The 20,900-nt window shown below is 40.7% G+C and overlaps 1 protein-coding gene across 2 annotated transcripts in view; it reads right to left on the bottom strand.

Annotated features, from left to right (window-relative positions):
• Positions 1 to 20,900, bottom strand: part of LOC143961848 (solute carrier family 23 member 2-like) — a 282,179-nt gene that overhangs the window by 178,936 nt on the left and 82,343 nt on the right. For both annotated transcript variants that reach the window (XM_077471183.1, XM_077471182.1), the window contains exons 5-6: positions 16,203 to 16,384; positions 7,421 to 7,538 (exon numbers count right to left, since the gene is read on the bottom strand). In XM_077471183.1, coding sequence (XP_077327309.1) covers positions 7,421 to 7,538; positions 16,203 to 16,384 — 300 coding nt within the window. The remainder of the gene's footprint in view (positions 1 to 7,420; positions 7,539 to 16,202; positions 16,385 to 20,900) is intronic.

Raw genomic sequence — 20,900 nt, 5'->3', positions numbered from 1 at the left:
CTACTAGCCTAACCTTGTGAACAGACAACAAAACAATCCCGTAGCTTGCTGCTAAAATTAACAGGATAAGTGTAATGCTCATCAATTTACATAAATATGTGATATATGACAGGAATCCTTAAAAAAAAAAAAAAGTCTACAAAAAGTGGGTGGCTATAGGTACGTGGTTAGTCGGAATGCACCCCTGGGGGGAGATAGTCAGAGGAACCATCCTCTGATATGCAAATCAGATCAGACCGGTAGTCCCAGGGGCGGACTGACAACTCATGGGGCCCCCGGGCAATGGAGATTATGGGGCCCCCAGGCAATCAGAGATTATGGGGCCACACAGTATAATCACACAGTATACACAGACATGTTTCTATTGGCTGAGAAGGTACTGGAGAGGTGGGGCAGCTATAATCTCAGGATTTTTAGACCAAAAGTATGTCGGTAAGGGATATTTCAGACACAGATGTAAAAAAAACACAGATTTTTACATACTGTCCCTGGTTTTACTGAGGCTGCCACCCCTTTAGGGTGTCCCCTAGTGGCCCGAGGCCCTCGGGCAGTTCCGGAGTGGCCAAATGGTCAGTCCGCCTCTGGGTAGTCCTACAGGGTCTTCTTGTTCTACAGTTGTCGTTTTTGTTGTATTTTTTTTTAATAAATCTGAAGAAACTCTTAAGCTCGATTTTCACTATGAACTGCATGTAAATTGCACATTAACCACACCACATTCCTGTGCAATTCACATACCATTCAGTGCAGTGCAATTTGAGCCCATTACGTTTGAATGAGCTCAGTTTGCACTGCATTGCACCAAAGACATGCATGAACCTTTTTTGGAGCAGCACAGCAACCGAATCACATGGTCCTTTTGTACCATGTGATATGTAGGGATGAGCCTGATGTTCGAGTAAAATGTAAGTTCGACTCGAACATCCGATGTTCACCTGTTTGCCTGTAGAAACAGGGAACATTATGCAGTGTTCGCGGCAAATTCGAAAGCCGTGGAACACCATTAAAGTCTATAGGACACTAACATGTAAAACCAAAAGTGATAATTTTAAAACTTTTTTGCATTCATACATGTCCCCTGGGTCAGAACCCGGGTCCCCATACACTTTTTATGGCAATTACTTGCATATAAGCCTTTAAAATATGCACTTTTGATTTTTCATGTTCGTGTCCCATAGACTTTAACGGTGTTCGCTTGTTCGTACAAATTTTTTGCCTGTTCGTATGTTCTGGTGCGAACCAAACCGAGGGGTGTTCGGGTCATCCCTAGTGATCTGGTGCAGGCAAATGCACTCTGTTTGTGACCTGCATTTGAGGTGTTGTTAATGTCATTTCCTGTGCTGGTCAAATGTCTTTTTAATTTAAAATGGCAAATACTGCTTTCAGCCACAGAAGGCACTAAAGCGCCATGCGCACTAGGCAGCTAAAAACTGCTTTAGAAACACTGGACAAAAAACACTAATGTCTGAGTATTTTTTTGCCGGCAATTAGCAGTGTTTATCCTGGTATGTAAGCTACGTCTAGTAGCTTTAATATTAAGGAGCTGGGCTGCCGGTGTCCTTAACAACCAGTGAATAGCTGGTTGTTAAGGAGTGGGCCAGAAAGCGGGCTAGAAAGTGGGCGGATGAGTCATCAGCCACCAGCGAGTTCCCTGCTGACAGCTAAATGTAATCAAAACCATTGCCGGCATTAAAAAAAATATGTGAAAAAAACACATGGGGGTCCCACCCCCCATCTATACCAGGTCCTTTGGGTCTGGTATAGATTTTAAGGTGAACCCTATGCGAAAATTTAAAAAAAAAACGGCGTGAGCCCCCCTAAATCCATACCAGAACCTTAGGTCTGGTATGGATTTCGAGGGGAAACCATGCCAGTTTTTTTTTTGGGATCCCCCAAATTTACACCAGACCCTTACCTGAGCATGCAGCCTGGCAGGCAAGGAGGGAGGGTGAGCATCTGAGAGCTCTTAAATAACTAAGGGGCAGGGGGCACCCGATGACATCACCAGGTGGCACTGCCCCCTTGTTACGTCAAACAACCCAGCATGCCCTCAGTCGATGACATCACAAGGGGGTCATCCAATAATATCACTGGGTAGCCCTGCCCCTTAGTTATTTAGGAGTTGTCAGATGACAGGAGCCTCTGTCGGGACTGGGGGGTTTCTCTTTTTTTTCAGGTCACGGGTGGTGCTGGACATCTGTCACGATACTACTACAGTGAGCCCATAGGCGAGCAGGTGACACAGGATCCCCCAGGGTGTGGAGTCTAAGGGCCAGCCGGTATTCTGCAAGGGACCCCCTCATGAGGGTTTGGGTTTAGCTGTGCGCTGACCCCAGGTCACGACCCCTGGGTTCACCCTGCTCGCTAGGGGAGTACTAGAAGACACTGTCAGACAAGTATGGATGGATGAAGCAAAGGAGAGCCGGATAGCAAGCCAAGGTCAGGGCGGGCAGCAGACAACATAATCAGGAGGACTAGTGGAGTCAGTATACAAGAGATCAGTTCACGAGAGGTCAGGTTAAAGCAGGGTACATGAAGAGAGCTCAGAAACAAGCGTTGCTCAAGCAACCAGAAGCTGGTCTGGAAGGAATTTAAATAGAGAAGCACATGGGGGGGCTGGACAGGAAGTAGCAGGAAGGAATGACATAATTAAGCAATAGGTGAGGCTGGCGACACCCATAGCTGCAGAGTGCAGCAGAGCTGAACACAAGCTAGTAGAACAACAAGTGCCAGCCGACGTACAGCAGTAAAAGTAAGGCACAGATCAGCTCCGCAGCATATCTGTGACAACATCCTGATTGACGATGGATCTACACGGGGGGGACATTTTTATTATTTTTGATTTTTTTTTTAAAAGGACCTGTCAAAAACTTTGTGTTGTGTTTTTATTTACTTTTTACACTTTTTCGGGTGAATGAGAAAGAGTATTATTTACCCCATACTTATTAACATGAGAGGGGCTAGGATCTGGGGCCCCCCTTGTTAAAGGTGGCTTCCAGATTCTGATAAGCCCAAAGTCCCCACAACCACCTGTCAGGGTTGCGGGGAAAAGGCTCTTGTCCCCATCAACATGTTAAGGGCATGTGGCCTGGTATGGTTTAGGAGGGGTATGCCCCCCCCCTTTCCTGGCCTACCAGGCTGTATACTCAGATAAGGATCTGGTATGGGTCTTGGGGGGACCTCATGCCATTTTTAAAAACAATTTGGCATGGAGGTTCCCCTAAAAATCCATACCAGACCTAAAGGTCTGGTATTTTCATTCTTTTTTATTGCTGGCAACGTTTTTGTTTTTTTACATTCAGCTGTCAGTGGGGAACCTTTTCCTTGGCGAGGTCTCTCAAAGTGGGGATGGATACCTGTCAAAAACAGGTATCTGCTCCCCCCCCCACTGGAAGGTGCCAAATGTTGCACCAGAGGGGATGAGGAGGCAGATAAGCAGAGCTTTGGGGGTCTCGTTGACGTAGGTGAGAGAAACAAAGCACCACTAATATTCTCATCTCAGCACACAGTGATAGAAAATGATAGCAGTCACATGGCCATGACTAAAAAGGCTCAGAAAGTACATTATCAAAGTATCAGTAAATCGTTAGCAGCAAAACATTAGGGTGTTTATATGCATTTCACAGAGGTTGATTTACTAAAGACAAATACAAGTGCACTTTAACTGTGTTTGCTCTAGATCTGAGGGAAAGCTCTGCTGGTTTCGATCATCCAATCATGTAAAAACAAAGAGTCTGTTTTTTATTTTCCTTGCATGTGATTGAGCATTCTTTGCAAAGTGAAAATTTACCTAATTTACTTCAGTGCACAGTATATTTGCCTTTAGTAAATCAACCCCATAGTTTTATGAAGTGATTTTCCAACTGCTTTAAGAGAACCATTTTTGGGCAAAATTGCTGTCATCTAGCAAAGAACATTGGATAAAAAAAAAGGCACCTCTAAGTGCAGCAGCATTAAGACTTTATTGGCCAAAGGTTAAAAAACACTTACTAGAGGTAGAAGTTAAAGACTCGTTATAAGCTTGTTCTGGGCGCATTTCCGGTGATGTCATTGACGGGTCTAATGTTCCATGCTGGTTTACCGCAACACAGCTGTCTCCCCACTGGTCTCCTGTCACGCGGTCTCCCTATGCTGGACAGCCGGGATTAACAACACCTTGCCATGGACCTGACCATCCTAGGACTACCCCTACTGCTGGACTTCTTTACACATATGATGAGCCTTTAACTTCTACCTCTAGTAAGTGTTTTTTTTATAACCCCTTGGCCAATAAAGTCTTGATGCTGCTACACTTAGAAGCGCCTTCTTTTTTATCCTGTTTCATTTAGAGTTGTTGCTTTCCTCTTGAAGTGCCACCTCAGTGCTCTATACAGACGTTCGTCAGCCAAAATTACACCTATCCTCTTGGGGGCATTCTCTCTGGTCAGACACGGCTATCCAGAAGCGCCCTTCTTTTTTCTTTATCCTAGCAAATCACCTATTTAGGTGAAGACAACTGGGGCCGATTTTTGAAATCCTAAGCTAAAAAAAAAGTGCCAAAATTGTTTTTTTTTGCATAGCAAGAAATCTGATTTTGAAATGTATTTTATGAAAAAAAATAACAGGAATTATTATTGGCTTATATAGGCAACAACTCCAGCACGGTCCTCGTTTTCTTTTTTCTTTTTTAGTGAATACAGGCATACCCCACTTTTAAGTACACAATGAGGTTTATTTACTAAAGCTGGAAAGTGTAAAATCCAGCTCCCTTCTGCATAGAAACCAAAGAGTTTCCAGGTTTTATTACCAAAGCTTAAGCTGGGGTTAGTAGCTCATTGGTTTCTTTGTAGAAGTGAATCTGATTTTGTACTTTCCAGCTTTAGGAAGTAAACCCCCATTGTATACTTAAAAGTGGGGTATGCCTGTATGCACCATTGTTAAGCTAGAGAGATTGGTGTAAGGCAGCCTTTCTCAACCTTTTTAACACAGAGGAAACCTTGAAATAGTTCACCGGTCTCGAGGAACCCCTGCTAAAAATTAGAAATCTACAACTCATGATACATTAGTGTGGTGGTCAGTGAGAGGAATGGCCCTTGCACTTGTGGTCATTAGAAGAACTACCACCTTACAGATAGCTAAAAAGATCAATGGTGTCAATGGAAACTTATCTAAGAGGCAGAAATTGCCCAATGCTGAAGGAACCCCTAGCAACCTCTGGAGGAACCCTAGGGTTCCACAGAACCCTGGTTGAGAATCACTGGTGTAAGGTATAATTGTTGAAAGGTTAGGAGTCAGGCACCATAAAGAACAAAATAAAATTTAAAATCAATTAAAATCTTATAGGGCCACTGATTCCTGCAATTAACCACAGGCTACATTTTCTCTGACTATAATTTGGTCGACTATAACTACTATGGTTATATTCATGAGCTTATGAAATAATTCTATTAAATATCTGTAGATATGCAATGCACTTAGGGAACAATAAAAAAATATATTGTGGCATACTAAGAAGATTCCTCTTGATACGTCAGAGATACAGAATCCTTTTGCACACAGAAGCCAACAGACACATGTGACAGAGTGTATTATTACACCATAACACATCTAATCTTTATAGAAACTCGTGTTTGCATTCTTGAAATGTGTTCACTTTCTCCGCCCTTTCTACTTTCTATCCTTACATTGCACCACCTTATATGACCAAACAGAAAGATAGCAATGCTGTGTAGGAAGTATCAAGTGCACATCAGTAGTCCCTCACTAGAATTGTTTATATTGTATATCTCTAATGCAACCGATTCAGTGCTAAGAGGTAGAGACTGTGTTTTGTCATGAAACTGAAGCAGTGTGCTTTGGTTATAGAATACATCCAGACATTTGTTCAGTACAAAATGGCTTAGTGTTTTCTTCATTGATTAATACCCTTAATTAGTCTTTAATCCTTCTTACTTACTGTATGTCTTTGCCTACTAGTGACTGAATAGTTAACCACTACAGTGCACACCTTTGGTATAGCCTGAGATGGATATGCTATACCTTATTGATTGTATCAGACACCTCCCCACCCCCCCCCTCTCCCCCAATGCGGCAATTATATGAGTCTCAGAAGCTGACAAAATAGGACTATATATGTAACAAATTTAAGTGGCCAATGTGATTACAAAAGGCTTATGCTTTAAAAAAAGCTTTTATAAAGCTGGCTATACATTACCCAATTGTCTTGTATAATTTTTATTTTGGTTTACTAAAACCATATAATATGACCTAACCTAAATATATAACCATATAATAAATCTAAACACTTTCAATTTCAATGAAATCTGGCAGGCCCATGCGCTACATAGTTGAAGGCAAATCTAAAGGAAATGAATACGAAAATCATTTAATGTATGACCAGCTTAGAATTATTGAAAGGTAGGTACTATGAAGAATGAAAGAAAACTTCAATTGTGCAACCTAGATAAATCAATGAATCAAATGAACGAGTTAACCACCGGAATACAAACTTCCATACCCCAATCTAATGTGCCGCTCACTCCTACTAAATATATAACCCAATCACCAAATATAAATAGAAATTATATATAAGCAGTGATTATAAAAGTGTCCACAATATGTATAAATCATGAAACAAGTGAAAACACTGAGGTTGATAGTCCATATGACACACAGGTCAGATACATATTAAACTTCAGAAAAAGTTCTCTACCAAGTAACAGAAAGTAGCCAACATTGACAAAGTAGCAACAGTTTCCCTCTTTCCTCTCCCTCTTCAGGTGGAGGTGCCACACATAATCCAGCAGGTAGCAGCTTCACAGAGAAAATAAAATGTGACCGAATGGCCGCTTACCAGATCCCAAGATCAATTAGGCATATCTCAATATGAAGAATAAAATAAAATGTAAAATCTGTCAGACCGACTCCAATACACACGGATCCAATGTTGGAAGGTTTTTATTGAACCGGCCAATACCTTCCCACTTTCGACCCGTGTGTACTGAAGTCAGTCTGACAGATTTTTACATTTTATTTAATTCTTCATAGTACCTGACTCCTAACCTTTTAACAATCATAAGATGGCCATACATTAAATCACAGGAACCCTCTCAACTGGAGAATGCCAAATCTGGTGCAGCTGTGCATGGTAGTTTGTTCAATTGAACAAACTTACGCTTGTTCAATTGAGCTTTGACAAAAAAAAAAAAAAACTGGAAGCTGATTGGTTTCTGTGCAGAGCTGCATCAGATTTTGCACTTTCCAGTTTTAGTAAATCAACCCCAAAGAGTAAAATATAAATAATAAAAAAAAAACGTTTGTGTTTGTATTCTTCATTATATTGATAATTGGATCCATTTGGTGTTCATTTATTAATCATTTACTTTTAATGTGTTCCACATTATTTACTTTATTATACATGTTAGATTCATTTTGCTTGACTTACTGGAAATAGCTTAAAAACAGGATATGTGCTGATTTTCCATTTTCCTTTGCTATAAGAGATCAGTGGCATTTCTATATTCCTCAGATACTGGGAGAAGATGATGATTAAAGCAATAGTTCTGAAAAAAAAAAGGGTTTGTATTTTTTTTTCATTCCTTTTTTCCAAGTGAAGTTACATACAAAAATACGTTTCCAGTACCTTAACCAGTCAAATATCGCAAACATTTGACATTGTTTTGGCAACTACTGTGTAATAGATCAATCAACCATGATAATGGGAAGCTAACTATAAACAGTGCACCCCAATATATAGGACACCCAGATATACTAACCCCAAAACTGACCCCAAAATCACCTCCCCCCTATTTCTTCCCCATGTGCAGTACCCCAGTCCACCAGATGGGGGGTGCTGTGCCAGCACCGGATCCGCCACTGTTGGAGAATACCAGGAAGCTCCACATGGGGCTGTGTGTGTAGATCCCTCCAAAAGCTGTGATTTCCTCCTCGCTGGACTTTGCTGTACTGTACATTCCCAGTAGACAGAGAGTGACAGGTGTGGCCATCCACGGGTGCCCTGTGGCTCAGAGCACAGTGTCCCCCTCCCCTTGAAGCCTGTGTGGCACCCATGGATGATACGCCACTGATTGGGAGAGTTGTTCCCATTGAGAGATCTCCCCTCACCTACTGTTCAATTGCCAACTTTCAGTCCTTGCTAAACACTGAAAGATAATTTAACCCTCTCCCACTCTGTTCAAGACTCAGAAACAAAGTTATATATTTTTTTTTTGAGCCGTTCATCTAAATTTACATATATTAATGAATATCTATGGTCAAAATGTAAAATCATATATTAATTTACACATTGTATTTCAGTTATGTTCACCCTGCTCTTATTAATCTGAACAATCTTGAGGTTTGTAAACCTACTTATGCCCTACTTATGCCCTGAAGAGACACTGAGGTGTCACACATTTCACAGAACCTGCCTATTGAACTACAGAGGTGCTGAGAGGATGAGTTTCAACAGGCAGACAACAAGGTATCATATCATGGGATATGATAGCAAAGAACAAAGAGAAGCACACTGCTCCAGGCAAAATCAGGTGCAGGGTGGATCTAAGGCGCAGACCTTGGCTCACCACCGTGGAAGACAAACAAGACAAGGAATTGATCGCACACTGAGACTCCAAATTATCTCAATGTCATCTTTATTGTCAAAAGGGTCAGACAGATACAGGCAGATACAGGCAGATACAGGCAGATACAGACAGATACAGGCAATGGTAGACATTTCACAAGCGATATCTTGCTTGTGAAACGTCTACCATTGCCTGTGTCTGTCTGACCCTTTTGACAATAAAGATGACATCGAGATAATTTGTGCAACCAATTCTTTGTCTTGTTCATGGGATATGATACCTTAGAAACTGAAAGTAAATGGCAGAGGAGAAGCTGCAAAGCATTCTGGGAATCTAGGAAGCTGTGGAAAGAGATGACTAGTAGACAGAAAGCACTCACATCATGAAAGAAGATTTTATAAGTACAATTATGTAGGATTGACAAAAATAACTGTTGTTTACATTGCTATTACAATGCTGATGTTATAAAATGAAAGTGTATGCTGTGGCCATAGTGCACTAGAAAATTAGTTTTCTATTTTGAATAGAGTAGAGAATGGTTAAGACCCCTGTCAGGTCCAGAGAGGCCCATCCTTTAAGGGCACACGGGAACCGCCCCCTGCCCTTCGCCACCTCCCCTATCCATGCATTCGGCCCCTTTCAGGACACAGGTGCATGGATTCCAATGTGGAAGGGCTGTTTTTTTTAAGCACCAATTAGAGCCAGAGGCTTTAATAGGCTTCAATATAGGGTGGGCTTGGGTCGCAGAGAGTGCGCTCCGAGCCCACCCAGGTGTGTTACAACAGTGAATTAATATTCACTGTTGTAACACTGATCCTCCTCCCAGCCAATAAGGAAGGTGGTTTTGACACTGGTCACCTGATTGTCTGAAAGGACAGGCAAAATTATTGGACACCTAGGAGGAGAAGGAGAGAGGAGCCGCATGGTGGAAGCTGCTGTGATGTAGAGAGGACACAGGAGCCGCTGCCCATTGCCCATAGGAGCCCCCAACCCGCCGCCCATTAGAGCCCACAACCCACCCATAGGAGCCCGCAACCCGCCGCCCATTAGAGCCCACAACCCACCCATAGGAGCATGCAACCCAGCCACTGCCCACCATCCATAGGAACCTGATGGGGTGTTCACATTCTCTCTCAAACCAAAGAAAAAAGGCTTTTATAAATACATTAAGGTGATATGCCTTTACCCTATTTTAATCATTGACATATTTTTTGGGGATTACAGAGGTGAAGTCTTCCCATCAAAGTTTCCATATGCTTCTTTTTACCCTGAAGTTGTTGAAGTTATATGAATTGTTTCTTGAATATTGGCCTCCTTTTGACAGCTGTCTGGAAATTGTGCTGGGTTGTCTGTGATCAAGATAAATTCTGGTGCCCTGTCTCCCTATTTGCTATATTTATGCATGTCCAATAAATAACACCACACAAGCCACAAAGAATCAAAGTAGTTTTGTGTTTGTTCTTGAACTTAGGTCACATTTGTGTTGTTCCTCCTCCTTTCCAGCGTTTGGAGAAGTTGTTGCTTGGGTCAGGCCTTTCCTTCGATAGGAATCTAAATCTTTTTTTTTTTTTTTTTTTTAACAAGGCAAGCACTATTGTTAATTTTATAGAGGCTCTCATTTAGACATTGTTAACTCTTTGCTGTCTAAGGCACATTATGTTATCTATTCTGCAGGCAGAGAGAACTATGTATAAATAAAAGAATAATGTCCTTACGTTAAAAGAGTGTTTATAGAAAGGATCAAATGCTGCACGTTAATCTATAAAAATTGTAAGATTAAGCTCATGTACCAATGTAATAAAAGGACTTGTCTGTGAGCAAGATGTGAAAATAAAAAAAAGAATGTATTTCCTTTGTACTGCCTCTCAGTGTTCTATCTGGTCTTAATTTTGGCACTGCGGTGCTCCTTCCTGAAGATTTCAGCATCTATAGCATAGGCAGCTGCTTCATCCATTTAAATCTCAGAACCTCTACTTTTACAGTGCCTCCCTACATGTGTCCATGAAATATTTGGTAACTATTTGCATCATGCGATCATGTTTGCCAGGAATTGTATCCTGCAGGGTGTATAGTTAACACCAAAACCCATACAGCAAGGTTCAACGGATATAATTGCTAAGAATTTATAATAATATCTAGGGATACTGGTAATCTCAAGTATTTGGCCTGTGTTGCAAATGCTGTCTCAGAGGATCATGCACATGCTGTATGTATTCTCCACAACAATATCTATATGCAAAGCTTAATTACAAATAAGTACTCTGCATTTCAAATTCTTTAACTAAAACTGTTAAAACCCAACTGAACGTTCAGTATAAATCAAGCAAATACATTGCCGCCACATAAAAGAGGTGCACAAAGTCTTGCAGTTAATGTTCTTTAGAAAACAGCCAGTGGAAAAAAGCCTGTTTGCTGCAGAGACAGATCCTTCTGTGTATAAACATTGGTCTCTGCACAGGTCTGACATAACCCCTGCTGAGTTAAACCTATAGCTATGCAATCAAAAATCTCAGGATCTCGGCTAATTGGACAGCTATATGGGTCCAACTCATGAAAGAGCATGTGGATAATGAAAGAACTCTGGACGACCACACTCCAATGCTAAAAAGATGCTTTATTCAAATAATATTTAGGACACAGCAAATTAAATCACAGAGAAAGATGCTAACGCTGACGCGTTTCGCACTAAGGCTAGTGCTTACTCATACCAGCTATGAGTAAGCACTAGCCTAAGTGTGAAATGCGTCAGTTGTTAGCATCTTTCGCTGTGATGTCATTTGCTGTGTCCTAGATATTATTTGAATAAAGCATTGTTTTAGCATGGGAGTGCGACCATCCAGAGTTCTGTCATTATCCACATTAACTGCATGCTGTGGCTCGCACCCAGATCCCTTCACCTGGAGCAATTATCTCTGAGTTCCCAGGACCTGCCTTTGCGGTGGTGTATATCTCTCATGAGAGAGCATGTTGGACCTGGACAGAGAACACTGCTTCCACTCAGCAATCAAGGATCCTTTGCTACAACCTGCTGGCAGGGGGCAGACTTTTCCACACACATTGTGGCTGCTTGCAAAGAAAATTAACTGTTATGCCTCATACACACGATCGGATTGTTGCTCAACAAAACTGTGGACTTTTGTCCGAAGGGTGTTGGCCCAAACTTGTCTTGCATACACACAACCACATTGTTGGCCAACAATTACGACTGTACTGATGTACTATGGGGTTTTTCAGCTCTTTAGCGCTAACCTTTGGGCTCCTTTTGCTAATTTTGTGTTAGTAAAATTTTGGTGAGTGTTGATTCATGCTTTTCTTTTAACACTTTTCATTTAGCGCTTTTCATTTTACGCTTTTCAGTTCATGCTTTTCAGGTCCTTACTGAACGGCCGTTCGTCAACCAGACATGTTGCGTAATCGGAGGAGATAACTAGCTATTTATTATTGGCCTTGGAGTTATTGCTTTGACATTATTTTTTTGGTTGAATAATGATTTGATTTGTTATATTTTCTAGATTTTTGGATGCATAGAATGTACTTTTTGGTTAAGTTCTATTGGCTGATAGCATGTCTAATTTTATTTGTTTTCTTTTATTAATGCACAATAAAAAAATTGTGGAGAATAATACTTGGCTATGCGTTTTACTTCAAATGACAGGTTGGGAGTAGGCAGTTACATTTAAAAAACTACAATGTAAAATTAACAAGGGACACCAACACAGTTGTATCTTTGTTCCTAAAAACTAGGGGATAATGGTGTGTGGTAACTTGCCCAAATAATAAAAAAAAAGCATAATAATATTATTCTTCATATCACTACAAAAAAAAAGCCTTTGAAAATGTGTTTGCAACTCCATCAGTATCACCAGGAAAGCAGCTTCATTATTATCCCATTAAAGAAGAAGAGAATGTGTGCTGCATTTAGAGATTTCATAATTTGCTACGTCTCAAATGTTAATTCTCCATTACAAGTGCTAGTTTACAAGACGAACCGCTTCTGGCTCGTCCTTGCTTCCAAGCATGCGTGTTTGTACTTTGGACTTGTGTACACACGCTCAGAAAATCCGACAAACACAGCCCGTGGATACAGTGGGGGGACATTGCAGAATCCTGGGGACAAGGTAAGTAACCTGCACCAGGATCCTGAGATGCAATCCCAAGTGTGGCTCGGGGTTACCGCTAATGCTACTGAAATTTAACCCTGAGCCACATTCGGGTTTACCGCCAGGGAGGTTAATACAAACAGCACTAAATTATGCATTTTTTATTGAGGATCACACACGTGATAATTTGATGGAAGAGAACAATTCCTATGAGCTAGGAGCCAAAGGATAATCATTGGGGATATGTGCCTCATGAAAGCTGGATGCTGCTGCAATAGATTACAAGTCTGTATGGACCTCCTTTAATTCAGAGGTCAATCAACAAATTTACCTGCACTTGAGTGGTGCTAAAAGGGGAAGGGTAAAATAACTGTACATCACAGAATTGCAAGACTGAGGATTTGCTGGACTGGTTTATTACAAAGGACTTTGAAGTTCACTGAGAGGTGTTAATAGAGTGATTAGGGAGTTTTAATTTGTTTTGATTTTTGCAAACACGTATACGTGTGGGGAGGTGCAGTGTGGTGCAGCATCAGTAAACACACAGAGTCCAGTTGCAGAGAACAGAACTTGTATTAATGTAGAATACAGTAATTCACAACAACCCCAGAGGTGAAGACACCCAGCTGGGAACACTCCCAGCATGAAACAGTAATGTGTAGCAGAGCAGGTCCCAGATTTTTAGGGTTGGAATGTGGCCTGGCCAATCTGTACCCAAATGGGAAGGTCTCCAGGAAGGATGGTGTGTCCCTATCATTTCCCCACTTGTCTGGAACCTCTGGTTGCTGCCAATCACTGTCCCTGTCAGACGTATGATCTGACCCTATACTACCCATATGTGAAAATGCGTGTCAGCTATTTTTGTAAGCGTATTTTTCAGACTATAAGATGCACTTTTTTCCCCCAGAAATATGGGGGAAAATGTGCCTGCGTCTTATGGTGCGAATATACGATTGGCACCGCCCCTCGCCGCAATCCTGAGCGTTTTCGCGGCCACGGCCTTAGGAAAGGCCTAGCTCCGGAGCGGTGGCCATCTTGGTGCACCCGCCGTTTGCAGTGTGATCGCTCTGTCAAATGACGGAGCGATCACTTGTAAACAAACCAACGTCATGATGACGCCGGTTCCTCTCTCCCCTCTGTGTACAGATCTGTACAGTGGAGGGGAGAGATTGGATGGCATCAGCGCTGTAAGGGTGCATCTGTAGTGCCCACAGCACTGCTCTGTGACAAGTGCAGTCACAGCCATCCCTCCATACCCTGCCAATACTCTTCAATACTCTGCCATACCCTGCCAATACTCTGCAATACTCTGCAAAACACTGCCAATACTCTGCCATACACTGCCATACCCTGCAATACTCTGCAATACCCTGCCAATACTCTGCCATACCCTGCCAATACTCTGCCATACCCTGACAATACTCTGCCATACCCTGCTAATACTCTGCAATACTCTGCAATACCCTGCCAATACTCTGCCATACCCTGCCAATACTCTGCCATAAACTGCCATACCCTGCCAATACTCTGCAATACCCTGTCAATACTCTGCAATACCATGCAATACTCTGTAATACCCTGCCAATACTCTGCCATACCCTGCCAATACTCTGCCATACCCTGCCAATACTCTACCATACCCTGCCAATACTCTGCCATACCCTGCCAATACTCTGCCATGCCCTGCCAATACTCTGTCATACCCTGCCAATACTCTGTCATATCCTGCCAATACTCTGCCATATCCTGCCAATACTCTGCAATACCCTGCCAATACTCTGCTATACCCTGCCAATACTCTGCCATACCCTGCCAATACTCTGCCATACCCTGCCATACCCAGCCAATACTCTGCAATACCCTGCCAATACCCTGCCAATACTTTCTATGGTAATGGTCACTCTGCATTTTCTATGGTAATGGTCACTCTGCATTTCATGGGCACTGGAAAATATTTTAGTACACCATTTGGTTCAGAATATTTTTTTTTTCTTGTTTTCAACCTCTAAAACCTAGGTGCGTCTTATGGTCAGGTGTGTCTTATAGAGCGAAAAATATATTTATTTTTATTACAGGTACTTATATAGTGGCATAAATTGCAGCACTTTACATATATATATATATATATATATATATATATATATATATATTGCACATTCACATCAGTCCCTGCCCTCAAGGATCTTACAATCTAAGGTCCCTAACCCACATTTTTACATACATATGTACACATACTAAGGTCAATACACACATTTTGAGTTTATTGCTTTTAAGCACACAAACACACAGATTTAATCTTGCAGCGTGGGGATATTGTTTACTTGTGTTCTATAAATCCTGTAAAATAATACAAAAATAAAAAAACCCTACCCTATTTTATAAAAAAATACGTTTATTTTTAGATACATAACAGAATGTATAATCAACCGTTTATAGATAGATAGATAGATAGATAGACAGACAGACAGACAGACAGACAGACAGACAGACAGATAGACAGACAGACAGATAGACAGATAGACAGATAGACAGATAGACAGATAGACAGATATAGACAGATAGATAGATAGATAGATAGATAGATAGATAGATAGATAGATAGATAGATAGATAGATAGATAGATAGATAGATAGATAGATATGTAGCACCCTCTAACTAGTGTGCTTGATGTAAATAGGTTTGTTAGTGTAGGTAAAATTGGTCTAGCTGAGAGCCAGGCTTGGGTTGAATCTGGGTCAGGGTTCAGTGACTCAGGGAGGCAGCATCTCTGGTGCCTCCTCTTGTTTCTGGAACCTTGGAGAAGCTTCCAGATGTAGTAGGTGGAGCCAGGAGGAGATGCTTGGCATATTTATGAGGGCCCCAGCCAATCCCTAGTAAATGGGCTGGCAGGGGACAGGCATCTAATAAATAGGCATGAGTGATGCCAGAAGGGGAATCTGGGAGATCTCCTGAGAAGTCCACGGGGTGGGCTGGTAAGTGTACAGTCTGGGAGGACTGTGGAGAAAGTTAGCTAGGAGGTATAGAGAAAGGGGCAGCTGCAGCCAGGTGGGTTGGCAGTGCCTGAAGAGGTGATGCTGGAATCAGTAGCCACAGGAATGTAAGCCAGACACTGACTTTTGCTACATACCTAGATGGGCCTCCGTTTCCTGCCTATAACAGGCTATTGCTCAAAACAATCTGAGTGCTTTGTCAGGTCATTTCTATCAGTGTGCCAACTGAGTTTTGCAAGCAAGTGTGCTAGAGGAAGCAGAGGAGTGTATATAGACTGTATATTTGAAAAGTTGTCCCAGGAATTTCTTTGAAGTTAAGTGAATATCCCATAATTCCCAATCCCTATCCAAGTTCTGATCCCTCAATAAAACACAAAAAAAAACAAAGCTCTGGACTGTTCTCTGACCTGGAGTGACTGTGAAGATTTAGTGTGCCTGGCTGTGCAAGGTGAGGGATCCTTTCTACTTGCGGCTCCTTAGGGGGTGTGCTACACACCAAGACTACATGCAATACTTTAAGTCTTTAGTTAATAATATTTCAAGATTAACTTACAATGCAGCAATGCCCCAGTGTGAACCACATTTTTTTCCTGCTTCTTGAAACAACGAAAGCCCTATAAGCGTTATAGTTGGCGTAATAGATAAGGGTCCAATAAACTTCAGTAAGAGTCCAATCAGTCCTGTAAATCCCAGCAACAATTGCAAGACAGAAGCCAAAATAATTGCACCTTGAATCTAAAAAACAAAGAAAATTTATATATATTTTTACAATGCATCTCTTAACCTGAACACTGTATAATTTCACATTTCAAGTTCAACTATATAATTACATAAGAAATACAGTATTCTTCTGACAGCAACAGCAGATAAGGGAATTATACTGTACCCATTTATTTTCTATTCCCGTTCCATATGATTAGATCTATTAAAAAATGTAGAGCTTGTTCTGCAGCTAGCATGTTCTAAAATATCAAGCTGCAAATTCAAGTTTATCTTCAAGTTTAGCACTTGATTTAAACATACTTACTGCAAGTGCCACTGTCAGACCTTGGGGGGCCCAAGGTACTTCAAATTCCAGGGCCCCTCAACATAGAAGTTAAATTATATAGAAAGAACAGGAGTATAACTGCGCTGGTAAAAAAGAAAAAAAAGAAAACTACAGAAAAGCAGCAGCAATACAGCGCGACAACACAGAAAATACAAATAAAATCAAAAAAAGCTGTGCTATAAAATTAATGAAAAATAGTCCATAAACTGTGCCAGAAAAATTATAGCCAAGAATACAGTCACAGGTAACATAAAAATATATAGAAGTCTCTGGTTAATGAACACCACAGTGCACATGCATTAACTCCAACAAGTGCCCGATCACCATAGATGTAAATTATGCTTACAGATAGCAAGCATTCAAAGGCGATTGGCTAAACCCAGCCCAGGGCCTCTAAGCTTGCTTGCATGTCCACACCTCAGATCAGGGCCAGATACACTTATATACTGCGTCCGTCAAAAAATCCGTGCACTGTCAAGAATGGCTTCGGAAAGAGAGAGGGACTACCATAGTGTAATATGTTCAAACGTTATCAAAATGTATTATTAGCCACTTGACCACTGGGCACTTAAACCCCCTTAATAACCAGACCAATTTTCAGCTTTCGGTGCTCTCACATTTTGAATGACAATTACTCAGTCATGCCACACTGTACTTATTTGAAATTTTTGTCCTTTTTTCACACAAATAGAGCTTTCTTTGGGTGGTATTTAATCACCGCTGTTTTGTTTTTTTTAAAGAAAAAAGACTGAAAATTCTGTAAAAAAAAGCATTTTCTTAGTTTCTGTTATAAAATTTTGCAAATTAGTAATTTTTCTTCATATATTTTGGCCAAAATTTATACCACTACATATCTTTGGTAAAAATAACCCAAATTGGTGTATATTATTTGGTCTTTGTGAGTCCACAAGCTATGGTGCCAATCTCTGAAAATTGATCACACCTGAAGTACCGATGGCCTATCTCTTTTCTTGAGACCCTAACAAGCCAGCAAAGTACAAATACCCCCCAAATGACCCCTTTTTGGAAAGTAGACATTCCAAGGTATTTAGTAAGATGCATGGTGAGTTTTTTGAAGTTGTGTATTTTTTTTCCCACAATTCTTTGCAAAATCAAGATTTTCTTTTCTTTTTTTAAAAAAAATTGTTATATTAGCAGGTTATTTCTCACACACAGCATATGCACAGCACAAATTACACCCCAAAACACATTCTACTACTCCTGAGTATGGCGATACCACATAAATTAGACTTTTACACAGCGTGGCCACACACAGAGGCCAAACATGCAGGGAGCGCCATCAGGCGTTCTAGGAGCATAAATTACACATATCATTTCTTGACTATCTCTTATGCCGCGTACACACGTTCGGACTATCCGGCGGACAAACCACCGGACTTTGCAGCGGAGGTCCGCTGGACTGTCCAAACGAGCGGACCTGCCCACACATGACCGGACTTTTCCTGCGGACTAGTTCCGGCGGACAAACCGCTGGACTATGGCGGGAGTTTTGAAATGATGGTTCTCCATTGAAAACGTCTGGTTGATGACGAAAAGTGTCTGGAGGAAGGCACGTAGTGACATCACCACGCCATCCGAGTAGGAGGACAGGCTCCGTGCGTATGCCGTCTGGCATTTTCATTTACATGCACTTATATTGATTCGCAATTGTAAGTGTAACTTTTAATAATAAAAAATGTATAATGTTTGAACATATTACACTATGGTAGTCCCTCTCTCTTTCCGGAGCCATTCATGACAGTGCACGGATTTTTTGACGGACGCAGTATATAAGTGCTATTTTGGCTTAAAAAAACTGAGTTTATTTGTGAGTAGGCAGGTACATTTCAAAAGACTCGGGGGGTTATTTACAAAACACACGTTCATGTTAATATAAATATGCTAACTTCAAGTGCAATTTTTAAAGCACTGCAAGTGCACTTGGAAGTGCAGTCGCTGTAAATTTGAGGCTTAACATTTGAAATGAGGGGAAGCTCTGCTGATTTTGAACATTCAATCATGTGTAAGCTAAAATGCTGGTTTGGGTATCTATCTATCTATCTATCTATCTATCTATCTATCTATCTATCTATCTATCTATCTATCTATCTATCTATCTATCTATCTATCTCTACTTACATAGTCCTGCTTGGCCAAAAAAAACGCAAGTCCATCTTGTTTAACCCCCCCCCCCCCCCACACACACACACAAAGAATAAATAAATAAATAATTTTAAACTGACAATAGTAGTTCCAAAAATATATTGTAATAGATAAATTATAAAATTTGTTTGATATATATATATATATATATATATATATATATATATATATATATATATAGATATATATAGATATTTTTTTTTTTTAACTATTTTTCTCAAATTGGAATATTAATCATAGGATGAGGATGAATAAAAACATTTGGGATAACTCTGTGTGAATATAAGCATGCATTATGAAGAAGAAAAGAATGGGCTATATTAAAAAAACACAAAATTAGCAGTATGACGAATATGCTAGCTTCAATACGAACACTAGTTTTACAAGACCGACCGCTTCCGCCCTGTAAATCCTTTCTGGGCATGCGTCATACTTAGTCCGTCCGACTAGCCTACTCACGAGCGGACTGTCCGCTGAAACCAAAGTTGGACAGACAATATTACGGAAATTCCGAAATACTTAGTCCGCCAGACTGCACGCTGAAAAAGTCAGCTGAAGCCCACACATGAGCGGACTGTCCGCTGAAATGTGTTTAGACGGACTAAGTTGGCCAGACAGTCCGCCCGTGTGTACGCGGCTTAAGAGCTACAATAACACCTGGAAAGATATTAGCAGGCCCTTCATCATGTATTAAAACTGCCTATTAAGGTGGAGGGAGACATGACCAGAGCTTGGCAAAGGCTGAAAAAAGGACAATTTCCTTAACGAACACACTACTGAAGATAAAATAAGTTTCATTTTTTTTATAAAGGTAGTCTGGGTCCTCCTCTGGCAGGGGGGCCCAGGCCCAATTGTCCCTCTTCTCCCCTTATAAATCTGGCACTGCTTACTGCATTATATGGCTTTCACTGTATCAACATTTTGTACCTTATTTTATATACTAGAATTTTTGATACTATGAATGTAGATGTGATTTTCCTCTAAAGACTATCTGAAACCACATCTCAAAGTTTGGAATCATGTGCTCAGTTAAGAAAAGAACCCAAGATGTCTACATTTATTGAATTCACAGCCTAATACCTTACACTGCCACATGTAAATGGATTTGTTTTTTGTTTTTTACATCGTTCAAACTTCAACATAGTTTTGATAACCAATAATAATCAACATAAAAATGCTTTGTACCAATGGTATGTAACGTAAAAGCCTAAGGAATGTAAATGTAAAGTCTCGGTTTGTCTACACATCTACCATTAGGTCAAAGGGTGAAAAAAGCATGTCTGTTATGACTTACGTCGTCTTTTCTTTTGCTGCTTTGTTATGCTTTCTTTCCAGAAAGCTATGTTCAGCTAGTCTACAGAAGCTGGGTCATTATATCATAAATTTTCCTTAAACACTCTGGAGATGTTTCAGCTGTTTTGCACTGCCACACTCCTACCCCTGTGGACTGGCTAGTCTTAAAGTGACTCTAAGCGATATCCTTATTCTCCAAAACATATCAATACACTTCAACTACTTAATGGTCCTGTAATTTATTTTTCATGATTTTGTTTCCTGCTGTGTTCTTTTTTCTGCCTGCTTGTAAAGTCCTCCATGAGCTCTCAAACCTCTTCTTTTCCTTCCTCACATTTGTAACCAGCAGTGCATATTAGTTGCATTCATGTGCACTTCTCTATGCCCACTACAAATGCCATAGTCCACAGTCCATCTCAAGAGTGAACGAGAGAGGATGACTACGTTACTACATAAAGTGGGACCATGGAGAATTAATGTAGCCTTCTTCTAACAGGAAGTCGGATAACAACAACAAAAACAATTTGAGTAACAGAAGGTGCTTTTTGAGTTGAATAGTTTTTTTTAACCAGAATTTTGTGCAATTTAAAAAATCTCATGAACAATAGCAAACATCATAGTCACAAATGAAATGATAAAAGAGATAAATTGTCTCTTCTGTATCAGTCCACCCAGAACTGAAGATGAGAATTTTCTATGATAGTAGTTTGGTTCTAGGACTTAATTGGGTTAACTGTAAGTACAAGA

The sequence above is a fragment of the Lithobates pipiens genome, unplaced genomic scaffold, assembly GCF_037356315.1.
Source record: "Lithobates pipiens isolate NorthernLeopardFrog02 unplaced genomic scaffold, aLitPip1_a1.2 Scaffold_8, whole genome shotgun sequence".
In the NCBI taxonomy this organism is placed as follows: Eukaryota; Metazoa; Chordata; class Amphibia; order Anura; family Ranidae; genus Lithobates; species Lithobates pipiens.
Note: the sequence above shows the minus strand (reverse complement) of the source record. Positions and strands in the feature narration are given on the sequence as shown.